This window comes from Dunckerocampus dactyliophorus, chromosome 3 (genome assembly GCF_027744805.1).
Source record: "Dunckerocampus dactyliophorus isolate RoL2022-P2 chromosome 3, RoL_Ddac_1.1, whole genome shotgun sequence".
Taxonomy (NCBI): domain Eukaryota; kingdom Metazoa; phylum Chordata; class Actinopteri; order Syngnathiformes; family Syngnathidae; genus Dunckerocampus; species Dunckerocampus dactyliophorus.
The window spans coordinates 1,360,884-1,379,201 of NC_072821.1; the positions used below are offsets into that span (position 1 = coordinate 1,360,884).

At 46.6% G+C, this 18,318-nt stretch overlaps 1 protein-coding gene across 1 annotated transcript; it reads right to left on the reverse strand.

The window, feature by feature from the left end:
- Positions 1-83: 83 nt before the first annotated feature.
- Positions 84-6,896, reverse strand: hsd11b2 (hydroxysteroid (11-beta) dehydrogenase 2). The gene is made up of 5 exons (XM_054771457.1): positions 6,346-6,896; positions 4,578-4,790; positions 4,316-4,501; positions 4,070-4,207; positions 84-1,597 (listed from the first exon to the last, which is right to left on the reverse strand). The coding sequence occupies exons 1-5, from the start codon at positions 6,623-6,625 to the stop codon at positions 1,191-1,193; spliced, it is 1,224 nt and encodes a 407-aa protein (XP_054627432.1). The 5' UTR covers positions 6,626-6,896; the 3' UTR covers positions 84-1,190.
- Between the last annotated feature and the right edge of the window lie 11,422 nt (positions 6,897-18,318).

Here is an 18,318-nt window from a genome sequence, read left to right on the forward strand (position 1 = left end):
TTCAGTCAAAGAATAAACTAAGAATACTTTTGTACAAAATTCACAGTTTGAGTGACAGTTGTCATGAAAGTATGAGTATGCTGAATGAAATATAACAAAAAAAACACAGAAGGAGCAAACTGTAAGACACTTTGCAGTGTGTGTGTGTGTGTGTGTGTGTGTGTGTGTGTGCACAATAAATAAAAGTCGCCGATGCCGTGCTTCACTGGGTCCACCAGTGAACAAAAATATCATTTTAACACAACAAACATCAGCAGTAAGAAAAAGGTTTCACATTTTGACAGGATGCAATATGATTGACAGGATCATGTCAAATCTAATACAGTGTTCCCTCGCTCTGTTGCGGTTCACCTTTCGCGTATTCGCTGTTACGTGTATTTTTTTTAGTGCTTTTTTTAATTACAGCATGAACCTGTTAAAGACAGAGCCTGGTCCTTTAAGAACAATTGCATTGTGGGAAGTTGAGTGTATCTCTATTGCTAGTTTGCTTGCTCGCTAGCTTGTAAATGATGTTCGGTTCGAAGGAGGGGGACTGCACGAAGGTTTATTGGAAGTTTTTAAACAAGAGAGAAATGTGAGAACATGTTCATGGCTGTCTGAGAAAAGTGTCTAAAGTGTAGGGTGAGGGGTTTTACAGCCTTAAAACTTTTGTAATAATTGTAAAAAAATGAAGTCGGCTACTTAGCGGATTTCACTTATTGCAGGCTGTTTTGGTAACCTCGATAAATGAGAGAACACTGTAATACAATCAGAAACAAATGTGACATCATTGTGGTGGTACTACTACTACTAGTACTACTTACTGTTACTTACTATGACTTACTACTGCATACCTAAGTAATGGCGTGTTGAAGACTGGCTAACTATTTTCTGCTTTTATTGTTGCGGTGTGATGTCACATGTGGCACCATTAGACATGAGGCCGAAGGGGGGCGTGTCCACAGCGTCACCGTCCTTACACCTGTCGCCGCACTTCCTTAAAGACTTGTGCCGTCCCTCGGGGGGGCGGAGCTTGTCCGGGCCGATCCTTGAAGGATGACTTGTTGTCTTTGATGCCTTCCTGTTGCTCGTCTTTGGTTGGTAGCTGGTGGCGTCATTCCTAAGCCCCGCCCCCGACTTCCGTTTGCAACGTGTGCGTGTCCTAAAGCTCTAGCGAGTGACTGGTGCTTCCGGGTGATCCTACAGTCCGGCTACTTGACCTTCTCCCTCTCCTCCTTGTTGTTGTTGTTGTCGTCGTGGGAGACGAGGTCAAAGGCCGCATGCTTCCTCAGCGCCTGCGGTGTCACCTTCTTCTTGACGAAGAGGCTTTGCAGGAAGCGGTTGCGGACGCTGAAGGGACAGTAGTTGTGGATGAAGTACATCAAGCCCACGCCCGGCCCCGCCAAGTAGCGCGCCTCAGGCTGCGGCGACAGCAGCGCCTGCACGATGGCGTCCACCACGGGGCTGAGGTCGGGGTTGGCCTGCCGGGCGTAGCTGTAGAACAACTCCTTGGTCTCGCTCACGTAGTCCTCGCCGTAGTCCTCCAGCAGCGCCCGCGGCAGCGACCGCAGCAGCTGCTGGTGCTGATCCTCCCAGTAGGCGTGGTTACTGCACTGACCTGTAGTCACATGACCACCACCGCCATCATCATCACATCATCATCATCATCAGCAGCATAATCACATCCTCATCTTCATCATAAACGTCATCCTCGTCATCATCACCACCATCATCCTTGGCCTATCAACCTCAACATCATCATCCTCATCATTACCAACATCATTATCATCGCATCCTCATCATCATTACACCATCTTAATCCTCATCACCATCATCCTCATCATTATCAACATCATTATCATCGCATCCTCATCATCATTACACCATCTTAATCCTCATCACCATCATCCTCATCATTATCAACATCATTATCATCGCATCCTCATCATCATTACACCATCTTAATCCTCATCACCATCATCCTCATCATTATCAACATCATTATCATCGCATCCTCATCATCATTACACCATCTTAATCCTCATCACCATCATCCTCATCATTATCAACATCATTATCATCGCATCCTCATCATCATTACACCATCTTAATCCTCATCACCATCATCCTCATCATTATCAACATCATTATCATCGCATCCTCATCATCATTACACCATCTTAATCCTCATCACCATCATCCTCATCATTATCAACATCATTATCATCGCATCCTCATCATCATTACACCATCTTAATCCTCATCACCATCATCCTCATCATTATCAACATCATTATCATCGCATCCTCATCATCATTACACCATCTTAATCCTCATCGCCATCATCCTCATCATTATCAACATCATTATCATCGCATCCTCATCATCATTACACCATCTTAATCCTCATTGCCATCATCCTCATCATTACCAACATCATTATCATCACATCCTCATCATCATTACACCATCTTAATCCTCATCACCATCATCCTCATCATTACTAACATCATTATCATCACATCCTCATCATCATTACACCATCTTAATCCTCATTGCCATCATCCTCATCATTACCAACATCATTATCATCGCATCCTCATCATCATTACACCATCTTAGTCCTCATTGCCATCATCCTCATCATTATCAACATCATTATCATCGCATCCTCATCATCATTACACCATCTTAGTCCTCATTGCCATCATCCTCATCATTACCAACATCATTGTCATCACATCCTCATCATCATTACACCATCTTAATCCTCATCACCATCATCCTCATCATTACTAACATCATTATCATCACATCCTCATCATCATTACACCATCTTAATCCTCATTGCCATCATCCTCATCATTACCAACATCATTATCATCGCATCCTCATCATCATTACACCATCTTAGTCCTCATTGCCATCATCCTCATCATTATCAACATCATTATCATCGCATCCTCATCATCATTACACCATCTTAGTCCTCATTGCCATCATCCTCATCATTACCAACATCATTGTCATCACATCCTCATCATCATTACACCATCTTAATCCTCATCACCATCATCCTCATCATTACCAACATCATTATCATCACATGCTCATCCTCCTCATCTTTACGTCATCTTAATCCTCATCACCATCATCCTCATCACCATCATCATCATCCTCATCATTACCAACATCATTATCATCACATCCTCATCCTGCTCATCTTTACATCATCTTAATCCTCATCAGAACCACCCTCATCGCCATCATCCTCATCCTTATTCTCATCCTCACCATTATCCTCATCACAATTATCATCTTCAGCCTCATCACTATCATCCTCATTACAATCATCCTCATCACCATCCTCCTCCGCATTATCAACATCATCATCACATTCTCATCATCCTCATCATTACGTCATCTAATCCTCATCACAGTGATCCTCATCATCCTCATCCTTATTCTCATCCTCACTATCATCACCATCCTTATCACATTCTCATCATTATCCTCATCCTCCCCATCATCACCATTCGTATCATCACATCATCATTCTCATCTTCATCATCATCACAATCGTCTTTATCCTCATCACCATCATCCTCATCCTTATCACAATTATCATTATCATCACCATCACCTTCAGCCTCATCACTATCATCCTCATCACAATCATCCTCATCCTCGTCAACATCCTTATCATCACATTCGCCTCCTCCTCCGCCTCATCGTCACACTCATCTTCATTCTCATCAGCTTCATCATCATCCTCATCCTCATCACCACCATTCTTATATCACATCCTCATTCTCATCGTCATCCTTATCCTCCTACTCATGGCCATCCTTATTCATCCTTATTCTCATTCTCATCATCATCGCCATCATCCTCATCCTCACCATCAACAACCTTATCATCACATCCTCTTTTTTATCATCACAATCATCTTCATTCTCATCACCCTCACCCTTATCCTCATCATCACCATCATCAGCCTCATCACCATCATCCTCATCAAAATCCTCCTCCTCCTCTTCCTCTTACTCATCATCATTCTCACGTCCTCATGCTCATCACCATGAGTTACCTGTCTTGTATGAGGATGGCAGGATGGTGGCGACGTGCACGCCCCAGGGTGCGAGCTCGTGTCTCAGCGTGTTGATGAGGAGGTTGAGGGCCGCCTTGGACGCGCCGTACGCCGCCAGGCAGGGGAAAGGTTGATCACCTGAGAGGGTGGACATTGGACATGATGGCAGGGAGGGACGTCTTTGTTCAACTGACATTCATGTGTGTGTGCGTGCGTGCGTGCGTGTGCGTGTGGGTGTGTGCGCACCAGCAGGACTTGAGACGGTGACGAGACGACCTTTGGCCTGTCGCAGCAGCGGCAGGAAGCTCTTAGTGACGTTGAGCGTTCCAAAGAAGTTGACCTCCATGCACCCGCGGAAGTTTGACATCAGGGACAACTCGATGTCGCCGAAGTTCACACAAACGCCGGCGTTGTTGACCAAACCCCACAGACCTGATACACACGCACGCACGTACAAGGTGAGCGCACTGGGTGCCATGTTGGCAAGGATGGCGGTGCAGTTCGGTACCCTTGAAGCCCAGCTGGGCCTGGACATCCGTCAGCGCCTGCTGGAGCTGCTGCGGCTGTGTGATGTCCACCTGCAGGAGGGTGAGTCGTGGCGAGCACGTCCTCTGGAGCTCACGAGCTCCTTCCCCCGACAGGTCTAACACGGTGGCGAACACCTGGAAGCCAAGGGCATCGAGACGCTTCGCCGTCGCCTTCCCGAAGCCCGAGTCACATCCTGCAGGGGGACGGCATCATGCGACATCGTCATGTGACGGCGTGAAACGACTGAAATCAGAGATTGAAATGAAGGTTTCCCGCACATGGTGGCACTTCTGCTGGGAGGTGTGGCCTGACTTCCGGCTCTGCCCTGATTGGCTTTTTTAAAAAGTTGCTTTAAGGCAGGCAGAGAGAAAGATGGCTCATATCCCCCCCACCTCCCTCTTCACGCTCCATGTACTTTCCCAGAAGGGAAGTGGAGCAGCAGCCGGACTTCCAGGAAGACTCGGAACCTGATCTGCTGCAGGACTGACTGTTCTCTTGGCGCTTTGTGCGAGCGCTGAGCAGGCCAGAGGACGGTCGCGTTGGCATCGCGTCCTTGGAGGCCTGCCAGGAACGCTGACACCACTTTCGCTGCACGCTGGGACGCTACATCCTCTGGTCCAAGTCAAGGTGGTGGTGTGCAGGGATACTTGGCACGCATGCATGTGACACGTGACGCTCATGAGACGTGAGCCTTGTTGTACGTTGGCTCGTGCACACACACATGCACGCACACACACACACACACACACACACGAGTGTAAAGTGTCATGACTGTAAGGAAAGTTGTAGATTAGCCCCGCCCTCTTGCTTGTGTCCACCTAATGAGTTCCGAGTGAGGCAGCCTGGAAGCCGTGCAGTCATGTGACACCCTCATCAACATGGCGGCAGGACGCCAGGTCAGCGAGCCCTGAGACACGTCGACACCCCCCAATCGCCCCCCCCCCCCTCCACACACACACACACACACACAAAGAATGTTCCTCTTTGTCCTCAAGTGGCTTTTCTTCTTCCCCCCCCCATGCTGTGCAGAGCGCCCGCAGGGCCTCGCGGAGTGGTGGCACAATCAACTACACTTCCCATCATGCACTGCAGCAAGCACGACCCTCACACTGACCACACCGCCGTGTGTGTGTGCGTGCACGTGCATGTGTGTGTGCGCGTGTGCGCTAGCTGCCTGACGCACCTTGTGCAGCATAAACATGTTGCTGCATGTGTGTCAGTCAAAGGTTCAAAGGTCACTTCAAAGTTAATAATTCTAACCAGTAAACATCCACGAGCTGATGTGTTGCCATGACGATGACTTCTAAACAACTTTTGCCTTCCAGCTTGTTGGACATTCCACACGGGAACACACACTTCCCTTTGCATGTGAATAGCTCACAAACACACACACGCACACACGCACACACCACACAGACACACACCAACCACACCCACAGCGTATTCCTGTCACTGATAAGACAAAGTGGAGCAAGAGTCTTGACAGGGACCTTTGACCTCCAGAAGGGACATCCTTGACAGTGTCCCCAAAGAGCTGCACACACAAACACACACGCACACACACACACGTACACACGCACACACACACACACAGCTTGCAGTTCTCAATGAAAAACATGAAGGCTTGTGCCACATAAAAAGAGATAACAACACACACACACACACACACACACACACACACACACACACACACACCGTATATGCCAGGGCTGTTTAAGGTCAGTGGAGTGGGCGGAGCCTCTTACTACCTGTGATGACGACGGCCTTCCCCGTAGCGGGCAGGGCGGCGTCCGGCGTGCGGGCCCTGGCGACGGCATAGAGCACGTAGGCGAGTCCCAGCAGCGCCAGCAGCAGCCCGGCGGGCACACACAGCGCCCACGTGCGCTCCATCAGCACGGTGGCCCCCAACCACGCCGCCACGGTGGAGGCGGGGCTCAGGTGGGAGGCCAGGATCCTCTTCATGACACCGCATGCAAACATGGCCACCGCCAGGATGCAAAGCCACGAAGGAAGAGCCAAGTCGTCCATCTTGATCCAAGACCTCAGTGTGTGTGTGCGTGTGTGTGCGTGCGTGTGTGCTGACTGTGCGTCTGCTGCTGGACTGAACACTTCTCACTCTCTCTGTGTTTATATAGCAGAGCTGGGGGGGAGGGTGAGCATCGGGGTGTTGTCTAATCTACACACACACACACACACACACACACGCATGCACGCACATGCCACAGACATGAGTTGACACTCCACACCAGCAGAGGGCAGCATGCTCGCAAACCTTCTAACCTTCTGGCTATGAGGAACGCTAGACCCATGCTAACGTCCTTAGCCTCCTCCCATCTTCTTCTTCTCCTGAAGAAGCCATGAGGTCACTGACAGACTTCCAGTGTGACTCCCAGCAGGGGTGTGGCCCGACACGATTACCTGCATGGTCACACTTGTGACCTGCTTCCTTTAATCCGACCCAGAAGTCTATCCTCACGTGTTGGAGATTGGCTTTAAGCGACCCCACCGTCGCCCAGATTAAAGAAGCACAACGACCCGCAGGACGTTGACCCGCACGAGACGACACGCGATGGCACACGCCAGGTGTTCATCTGACCTTGATGGCCACCGCTACACGCTAACAACTTACGGGGCAGCAACCGTGTCATGCTCTGGCATTCGCCTGACGGCTAGTGTTTCTTTTTGGCGTGTGCTTTTTCTGCAACGCGACTACAGAAGGTTAGCAAAAGTGCGATGATAACCATAGAATAGGACATCATAAAAAATGACACCTTGCTTCACTTCTTTTTATGCTTGCGTGACAGTTAAGGATGTGCTTTCTTCAGGGACACGTTGAAGACTCTGGGCTGGTGAAGGTTCCTCACGGAGAACACCTTGGCTTTCCTTTGGATGGTGTTCACGTTTTGTCTCGGCTAACTCTTCTATTGAACGAATGGATGCCTGGTGGGATACGTAGTTGGGGCGCATGCTAGTAAACGTAATGCTCGGAGTGCTGAGAGACGTTAATAAATGTCAGCGTGTGCGCTGATTAAAAAAAAAGGAAGATTGTCTTCATGTTAGCTTAATCGGGGCCACATTAGCGTACGTGAAGCGTAAATTCAAGCGGAGGCTTTTGGCACGTTTGAGGTGTTAAACGTAATTATGAGCTTTCATTGTAACATCTCCGAAAGTCTGTTAAGCCTGAAGACGCACAACAGCTGGCCTTTTTGCTCCCCTCTCCGCTTTCTGCTCGCGCTGATTGCGGCGCTGCGTGCCAAAACGGAGAGCTGATCCGGGCCAAGACTGGGCTGGCAGCAACAGGGAGAACCTTCAGCGGGCCAAGAGCCTCACAGAATGTTCTACATTTCACAGAACCCGAGCCGACTGACACGTTTATTTCGGGCAGTTCCAGCAAAACTCGCTGAGTCATGTGACCCGCGGATGATGTCACACGATAACGTTAGCGGTGGAGATTAGATCACAAGCACCCAGGGACACAATATTGGCATAAAAATGTAATATTTGTCAATATCGGTATCGGGTTTTTTCAGGAGGACACTAGCTACCGCAGTCAGATCTGTTGAAGGACGCCATCCTTCTGAGGAAGTACAGACGGCTCCGCCCTTTCCTGCACAGAGCATCCATTTTGGCAGTCCAGCCCAGTTTATCATCCAGATGCACTCCCAGGTGTTTGTAGGTGTGAACCACCTCCACACGGTCACCTTTAAAGTCCTTATTGGCTGAGGGAGAACCTGCCCATCGTGTTCTGCATCCTGATTGGCGGTAGACCAATTGTCGAGCAATCTCCTTTGTGCCGTTTCCTGTTGTGGTCAGCGGTCGCTGGGAAACCTAGCTAACCATGTGAGCTGCTTGCTAAACGCCAATAAACAATGAACAACAAGAAGAAGCTAACCGGCTTCAGGGTGCCATTACGGAATAAATCAGGAGTAGGACGATGAGGAGGAAAATACGACGGCAGGAGCGATATGTTTGAACAAGGATACAACGCTACAGCCGAACGGCGCCAGGATGAAGAGAAGAGGCTCGGTCAGAGGAGTGAAGCACACGTGAGTCACTGAGTCATTTCTTGTTCAAATTCAAAGGAGATGTGAACTTTGAGAGCGTTTAAACAGGAGAGACGTGTGAGAAAATGTTCATGCCTGTCTGAGTGTAACAGATGCCAGCCTGTGAGGCTGTGCAAGTGTACGTTGGTAAACCTCACTCCCTCTGCCTTAAGAGCTGCGCTGAGCACGTGGTCGACAGTCTGGACTTTTGGCCGTGTGGTCAGCGCTCTCGCCTCCCATTGCGAAGGTCCTGTGTTCGAGCCCCGGTGCGGGCGGTGCGAAACAGGGCGGGTTACATGAGAAGAGTGTCTAGACCAGGGGTCACCAACGTTTGTCCTTGTGAGAGCTACTTTTCCAAAATGAAAATGAACAAGAGCTACTCATCTTTGTAACATTTCTTTTCAGAGCTTATTTTCAACCCAAACAAAGCGAATATGCTTGTTTTACCAGAACATGAACAAAATGCTGGTGTCCACAACTCACATGTTGTATTTCACAATGCATTTCTTTTCTACTCTTCTTTCATTATTAACTGAACACCTGAATGAAAAGCAGGCTTGCGGGCACCTCATGTGGTCGTGGGGGCTACCTGGTGCCCGCGGGCACCACGTTGGTGTGAATGTGGGAGGTGGAGCTCAGTGGCTCCGTGCTTGACAATGCAAGCCAAGCCAGAGTAGTCGATCGCAGATACACTGAGCCCTCAGCACAGAGCGCCGTCAGAAGTTGATCAGATAAACATGAAGCTGCGTATTGTTCGATACAGCGGTCACGGTTCGGTACTGTGTATTGAACGGTCCGATACAGGTACACGTTTTGTGACACCCCTACCATTCATGCTTGAGGTAGCAGCAGTGTTACTGTCTGTAAAAGTGTGCATCCCTGTTGCTCATTTTACACAAAATGCCAGTCCCCCAGGAGGGGCATGGCAGAAAATAATTGAAAACCACTGGAGTAGAGCAGGTTGGCTGCAATCAGTGTTGGCGCTCGTTGGTGTCCGTACGCGTCATGAAAATGATGAGTTTATTCCACTCGTATAACATCGCCAACTAGTGGCCAGGCATGCACATGACACTTTTCACACCCCTTTGGAGCAATATCAAGAAGGGTCCCCGAGAGGAAGTTCGTGTCAACAGGTTTTGCCGCAGTAAGAAGACACGGGTTGCCATGGTGACCACCCCTCACAGAGCCCAGGAAATCCGTGGCCCACTGACCTCAATCAGCGGCTCCATTGTCCTCAGAGGGCTGCTAAGTGGGCCGCGGCAGAGTCTTGCGTGCAGACCTTCTCTGGACGCTTTGTCCTCACGCCCGCCGCCCAGGTCGTCACATGACGCTTCCTGTTTGTCCCATCCGGCGTCTGACACGACAACGCGAGGCCTCATTAGCGCCGCTGGTGATGGTGGTGGTGATGATGATGTAAGACTTCATGGATGATGTCATCGGGACCTGCTGCGACTCATGTGTGTGGCCCGGTCACAACGCAACAAAGTCAAGTCCTTCTGGGTAGCGGATGGCATGACAACGGCGAGGCTGTCAAAACATCACATGATCACACCGGAGCGGAACGTGGACAATGGACGCTTCTGCTGGATCGTTGCACAATTAGCACGGAGCAGTAAACAACTCACACATTGTCCGTGGGCCTCGTTAGGATGCCTTCCTTGGAAGCGGGCGGGGTCGCCGGACGTCACAATGAGGGAGTGCTCTTTCATCGTCAACATTTCATTAGGCAACCGTTGGAGGACACCATGTCTTGACCAGCGCACCCGATGAGGGCGCCTATCTTTGCGCCCGTGACCCCGCGACCTCTGAAAGTGGACATCCTGTCAGTCAGGCAGGAGGGCAGCTTGTCCCCAGCGCCGGGCGGGGGGCCAGGTTACTCAACAGCTAAGCTCAGCTAGTCACGGGCCTGTTGGCAGCAACCACAATCCTGTTCCTGGACCGCTTTGTGCTGGGACACCAGGACACCAGGACACCAGGACAACGGCAGACGCTCGCAGGTCCAATGATGTCATGCTTTTTAAAAGTGGTTATTGTTGGTAGGGGTGGAATCACTCGGTACATACACTACCACTGCTTTAAGGGTACGCTTTGCTTCATTTTGGGTACAGTAAAGGAGAAATATCATTTTTCAAACGCAACATAAAAGGCTGCCAACTATAAATATGCAAAAAGGGCCACCTTTCATATGATTTGCACGTTACAGATGCTAAAACCAATTCAATGCAGGGCAGTATACTGTCTATCCCAATGAATTTTACTTTTAGACTGTCAAGGGACAGTTAAAAAAAAAACACTCCCCGCCTGGGCCGCACTTTGGACACCACAGGCGTACCGTCCAACAGTAACTATTTGAACAGTCGGAAATTTTATTTTATTTTATTTATTTCATTTATTTTATTATTTGGTTTCTTTTGATTTATTTGTTTGATTTATTTTGTTTATTTTATGTGTTTAAGTTGTTTTTGTTTATTTTGTTTATTTGATGTATTTCAGTTTTTTTCATGTATTTTGTTTATTTTATGCACTTTATTTGTTTTATTTTTTTTGGCCTATGTTAATTTTATTTCTCAGCAGAGAAAAGCCAAAATGGAAAAAGATTAATATTTATTTTATTTATTTTGTTTATTTGTTAATTTTACGTCTTGTACTTATTTTGTGTATTTTATGTTTTTATTTACCTTATTTTGTTTTTTTTTATCTGTTTCATTAGTTTCTTTTGTGTACTTTTTGTTTTATTTATTTTATTTTATTATTTTACAGGAAAAAGCCGAAAGGGGAAAATTTTATTTTTATTTTATTTTTTGGTTTATTTGATTTTTTATTTGTTTACATTGTATTTTTATATTATATACTGTATATATACATATATATATATATACTGTATATATATTCTATTTTAATATTTGATGTATTTAAAAAAATATTTGTATGTATTGTATTTATTTGATTGAATGATTAGTGTACTATTAAGGTGAGTGTAAAGGTCAGTAAAGGTGAACTGGCGTTGTTGTACTTAAAGGTCACTAGCCATGTCTGCATTGTGTCCCGTTACAGACCTCCACGGAGGCGGGAAGCCTGTCCAACATCAGCTGACGTGGACGTAAATGAAATCAGGTGAAAGATGAAAAGACGCCGTTGGTGGTCTAAGCTGTGGTTCTGGTTGTTGTTGTCTTTTTCCAGACAAAATATTTGTGTCGTGTTTTGTCAGTGCAGGACAGACTAGAGTGTGTCTCCCAGCGGACCCGGGAGCCTCCAGAAGAGTCATCAAGTCATCTTTTGTCGTACGAGGAGCCGGACAGGAACCCTGGAAACGTTTGCGTACGTGAAAGTGAGCCTCCAGTCGTCAGCTTGTTTGTTTGTCCTAGACGACCTTCTTGTTCGCTCACTTTCAGATAATCTGGCGGGAACCGGAGCGTTCCCAAACTGGAAGTGCAGGATTAGAGGGCTGGCACAGCGTGCAGGTTACATAAAGTCGTTGTTTTGGACGCGCTGTGGTGACTCGTGCGGACGCTGTGTTCCTACAGCAGAAGCAGCAGGTGATAATGGGTTAGAAGCTGATAAGAAGATTTAGGAGAAGTGTTCTGAGCGAGGTGATTGACCACAACTTTGCCAACATGAAGCTCACGTGACACGCTGCAACTCTCCACCTGGCGGCAGAAAGCTTTGTGGCGGCTCGGAGGCTCTCCGTGTGGACGGATCCAGCTCAGACCGGAACACTGAGAGAAATGTTCTTTACGGCCTCACCGGCCATGTGGGTCATAAACTGGATTTTATGGAGCAGACCTTTGTCCCGGGAACATGGCAATAAACCCAGCGGGTTCTGGTTCCGTAGTCCTGTTCACCAGTCCGTGAAAAGGTTCTGAATTACATTCAAGCTTTTATTGGGTCGACATCTTCAAGATAGATAAATAAACACAAGTGACGTCACATGTAACCTGCTGGTGAAGCTGCGCCATAGCACATGAAGTAGACCTCGCTCCTCAACGCCTTAAGAGCTTCCGAGCTGGTCGGTGGGTCTCAAATGGTGCGGATGTGTGGTTCGGGGATGAAACACTGGCCACTCGGTGCGAATCCTAATTTATGTCACAAGGCAGTGGCTCCCAAATCAGGTAGAGCAGTTCGGCCCTCCTCACCCAGTCACTTTGTCGTTGTGTCCCTGGGCAGGACACTTCCCCCCCACCTTGCCTCCGGTGCTGCCCATGCTGGTGTATGAGTGTTTGGTGGTGGTTGGTGTGAATTGGCAGCCACGTTTCCGTCAGACTACCCTAGGGCAGCTGTGTCTACAGATGTAGACTACCACTGACGAGCGGATGAATAATGTGAAGCACCTCGGGTGCCTGGAAAAGCACTATATAAAAAAAAATCGAATCCACAAAAACAGAAATCTATCAAAAACATGTTTAAAATTAAAAAGGTTTGTGTTATTTATTTGGTATGGTGAGGTTTATTTGATTCAGACCATACAAATTAAGTAATGACTTATCTGTAAGGATCATAACTTATAAATACTGTACCTGTAGACAGGCTTACAAGTGAACTTAGAGTTAATAGCATAAATGATGCTTAACCATAAATAGACACCCTTACATGTGCATTTAAGGTTAAACGTGTGTATTGAACTATATAAACATGTCCATTTAACCACGAATGAACACATTTACATCTGAATTTATGGTTTCACATGTTTATCACATGTTTATCCACATTCTTTATCCACAAATAGACATGTTGACATGTGCATTTAAGGTTAAGTGTGTCTGCTTAAGTATAAATATGTCAATTTAACCACAAATGGACACATTTACATTTGCATTTAAGGTTGAACATGTTTATTTATCCACAAATAGACATATTTAAATGTGCATTCAGGGTTAAATGTGTCTATTTGACTAGAAATATGTCTATTTAACCTGTCAAATTCTCCATAAATAGGCATGCCAACATGTGAAATATCACATCTATTTGTGGAAAATAAATGACTTGTTGTGATCCAATGACCTCCTGCTGCTGTCGGGGGGGCTTTAGAGGGGCGTTTGTTCCAAACTCTGTTACAAACTCAGAACATGTGGACGTCCATGTGGACGTGAAATGCGGTAAAGAATGCAGAAGTGGTACAAAGAAGAAGTAGAGAGTTCTCAACTAACTCCCATTATTTACACTGCAGTGCACAACGGAACGCACAATCCCAGAACAAGCTGTTCTGGGAAGTAGAACCTGGCCCCTCCTCGTCCTGCCCGTGTGGGTGAAGCGCCGCCCAAAACAAACCCAGCCTTTGTGCCGGACTCGGGCCTGCAGGATTATCGCACACCGACACCTGCGGCTGTCGGGACGAGCCAAGTGTGTGTCAGAACTGTTACTGCATGACTACAACAAACTGCGCTGCGTCGGCAGCTTCTGACACAAAGACGAAACCCGTTGAAGCGACCCACGTGGGACGGAACGCACTAACTCACTAGTTACCTGACGAAGCGACAATGGGCAGTGTTGGACGGGGAGAGGTCAGAGCCAAACAATGGCTGTGAGAACATGAAAGTTGTATTTGAAAGTTGTGTGTGTGTGTGTTTGTCACGTTTAAGACGGGAAGAGACGTGAGCTTCCCAAGAAAAAGGAAACAATGAAGCGTTATGAGAAGGAAGCGCTTCAACTTAAAACATTGTTGTGGTACAAAACAACACAATTATGGTCTTTTCTGTCTGTTTGTTTACCTGCAAATAGGCACCCGTGCGTGCGTGTGTGTGTGTGTGTGCGTGCGTGTTCACACTCCATCATGTGTATTACTTTCCAGGGACACAGACCACCCCCCACATGAGTACACACACACACACACGGCTAAGTGGCTACAGATGTGTGTCCTCTGGCTTCAGCAGGTTGCTGGAGACACAACACAGAGAGAAAGTGTGTGTGTGTGTGTGTGTGTGTGTGTGTGTGTGTGTGTGTGTGTAAATGTGCTGGACTTCCATGGTACACACACTCGATGCGCACTTGTCACGTTAGCCGCGCTGACACGCGAACTTGCTTCCAGGTTGTTTACTTGTCGGCCATCTTGAACGAATGCAAAATAAAAGCATCTCTTCCTAATCAGCACTTCAATCTGTGACAGGAAGCAAAGGTCAAAGCTGCTTCAAAGTGAAAGAAGCGGGGAAATAAAGGACATTCATGGATTTGAAGGTGTGCACAGTGTACACCCGGGGTGTCGAAAGTGTGTGTGTGTGTGTGTTTTGTTTTTTTTAAGATTTAACCAGGAAAAAACCCCCTGCAAAAATGAAAAAATCAGCCATAATTTTATAAGAATGCTGTGTTCCCTCGCTCTACCGTGGTTCACCTTTCGCGGATTTGTGGAATTTTTTTTTAAATGTTTTTTTTTTTTATGACAGCGTATGAACGCTGTTACAGGCTGAGCCTGGCCCTTTAAGAAGAATTGCACGGTGGGAAGTTGCGTGTCTATCTCTTCCCTCTCTCGTCTGTCTGTACCGCCCATTGTTTTCTGCGTCCTGATTGGCCGTAGCCCATTGTCAATCAATCTCCTTCATGCCGTCCTGCCATGTCTCCTGTGTTATCGCTAGCTTGCTGGCTTGTCAATGAATCTTCAGTTCGTCTGCAGCAAGGTGTTTTAACAAGGATGCAAAAACGCTGCTTTACAGCGGAACGGCGCCGGACCGAAAAGGCACGGTCACGGGAGTGAAATACGCCTGAGTGACTTCATCATTTCTTGTGTTGATCATTAAAATTCAGACAAAGGTTTGAACTTTTTTGAGGGAAATGTGGGAAAATGTGAATGCCTTTCTGAGAAAAGTGTATAGAGTGCATGGTGGGGGGCTTTTACAGCCTTAAAACATATAGGATCATTGTATACAAATGAAGTTGGCTACTTCACGGATTTCACTTATTGTGGACTATTTTGGGAACCTATCCCCCGCGATAAACGACTGAACACTGTAAAGTCTAAATATTAAGAAAAAAAAGTTGTCATCTTACGAGAAAAACATTGTAATTTTACCAGAAAAACATTGTAATATGAGAAAGAGAAAAAAATAACGTTATTTTTGTAGCAGAAAGTTGAAATATTACAGAAAAAGAGTCATTTTTTCTTTAAAAGTTGTATTATGAGAAACAAACAAGAACAATAAAGTCGTAATTTCTGGAAAATTAGAGAATAGAATAAAAAGACATTATTGGAATAAAGTCAGAATTACGAGAGGAAAATTTACAAGAAGAAAGTTGAAATACAGTGTAGCTGAAAAATATATATTTTTAAACCCCAGCAGAAATGGAAAAGCAGAGTAGAGCCGCTGCTCCTTCGCGTGGAGAGGAACCAGGTGAGGTGGCTCGGGCATCGAGTCCCTTTGCCTCCTGGACGCCTGCCTGGTGAGGTATTCCGGGTGTGCACGGCTGGGAGAAGGCCCCGGGGCAGACCTAGGACACGCTGGACGGATTATGTCTCACAGCTGGCCTGGGAAGGCCTTGGTGTCTTCCCGATGGAGCTAGAAGAGGTGGCCGGGGACCGGGAAGTCTGGACTTCCTTACTGGGACTGCTGCCGGATAAGCAGAAGAAAATGGATGGCTGGAAGGATGGAAGTTCAAAATATTAAGGGGAAAATGTCTTATTCCAACGAGAAAAAAAGTCGCAATTTTCTGAGAATAAACTCGTAATATTAAGAAAAAGTACGGTACGTTCTTTTTTAAAAGTCGTAATATTATGAGAAATAAAGAAAAAAGAAAGTTGTCATTTTTGGAAATTAGGCTGGGGAAAAAGTTTATATTATGGGAATGAAGTAATAATAGTATGAAAAAAGAAATGTTATGGAGATTATTTAGGAAGACAGTTGAAATATTTTCAGAATTTCAAAAAGCAAAAATGGGGACAAAAAAGAGAAAAGTTGATTCTAACAATATGCTTTTCTTCGTGTGGAATATTTTCGCAGCCAAGAAACATGCTATGAAATGAAGATAATAAACTGCCAGGAATAAATTCATATCATTTCATGGAACAAATTGAAGTAGTAAATGTAGGCCAGTGCTTCTGATAGTGTTTAGGCCAGCAGAGAAGTATTTGCTGGCCCTGCCCATGCAGTATTGCATGTAACAAAGGAGTCCTTTTGCCCTTTACGTCAGGGGTCACCAACGTTTTTTCTTATGAGAGCTACTTTTAGAAAATGAAAATGGCCACGAGCTACTCATTTTTGTAGAAATGATTTTCATAGCTTATTTCAACCCAAACAGATCAAATATGCTTGTTTTACCAGAACATTCACAAAATGCTGGTATCCACAACTCACATTTTATGTTTCACAATACTTTTCTTTCTAGTGTTCTCACATGATTAACTGAAAACCTGAATGAAAAGCAGGCTTGCGGGCGCCTCATGTGGTCGTGGGGGCTACCTGGTGCCCGCCTGGTGACCCCTGCTATACGTCATCGTTCCGTGAAATCCAGTGCCCAAAAAAAGCGCCCTACGCGTTGCCGACTCACCGTCTGTGCATTTTTTATTGAGTACGACTGCTAAATAACCCACCATGGGGCCAAAAAAAGTTGCAAGTACCAGCAATTTGATAAAAAAGGGTGAGAAAGACGATTGAAATCAACCTCACCAGGATATACGGGAAGCCTGCATCAATAATAAGTTCTATCAAGTCGTCATCATCATGCTTGTCGACATACAACATGTCAAACGCCATGTGTTGTAAGGTCAAGGGTCACTGTGGCAAACCATGATGAGAATGAAGAGGCTGACGTCTTGACTCACATGACCTCTGACCTTTGACGCACGTGAAACACGTGCACACTGTGAGACGCGACGGACGGTTCTGTCGAGCTCGCCTCTGACAGAATGGGAGCAATTGATTGATTGGGTTCTGTGTGAACATTCTTTCGGCCTCTTCCAGAACTCTCCATGCTGAGAGGTTCTGTGCGGTCCGGCTGCAGCTGGGTCAGCGGGTTGAGGCTTCCTGTGTGATGGAAGCAGCAGATGACCCACAATGCACTGTGGACCTGCGGGGGCGGTCTCGCTGGCAGAGCAGCTCCTGAGGAGATCCAGACTGTTTCCATCAGAAGATGGAGGGGGGGGTGCACATCCTCCTCAATCAAACTGTATCAGATGCCCCCCTCCCCTCCCTCCTCACAACATAGTTAAAATCTCAGCGGGACCTCGCCTGGCTATGACCTCGAGTAAAAGAGTAGAAATGTTTCTTTAATTTACGACGACCCCCACTAAATGTTAGCGCCCCCCCCATCTGCCTCAGAGAACACGGCCTCCCGTCTTTCGACTTCCAAAGCCTCACAAGGGAGCAGTCCTAGTGTGGGTTGTTTTTCTAGAAATTCTTAAGGGAGCAGTCCCGACCCTGAAAGAGGTTCAAGTGGTCATATGACATACACTCATTTTGATCAGACAGTAAAACATCAAGTATAACTGATATTTAACAAGGTACATTACTTCCTCAAAAAAAGTCATCCAAGCTCTTTAGTGTGACAAGAGAGGACTAAATTGATGTTCACAAATATTTTGATAAAGTAATACTTTACGATTGATTTTAATGATTACCTGACGTTCATTTAAACTGTATTGAGCCATTGCCTCCCCCTGCTGGTTAGACCTGATCAACACAGCTGTCAGTCACCAATCTTATTGGAAGCAGGGCGGGACTAAACCCGCTGGCCAATAGGAGAGAGCCGAGTGGTAGC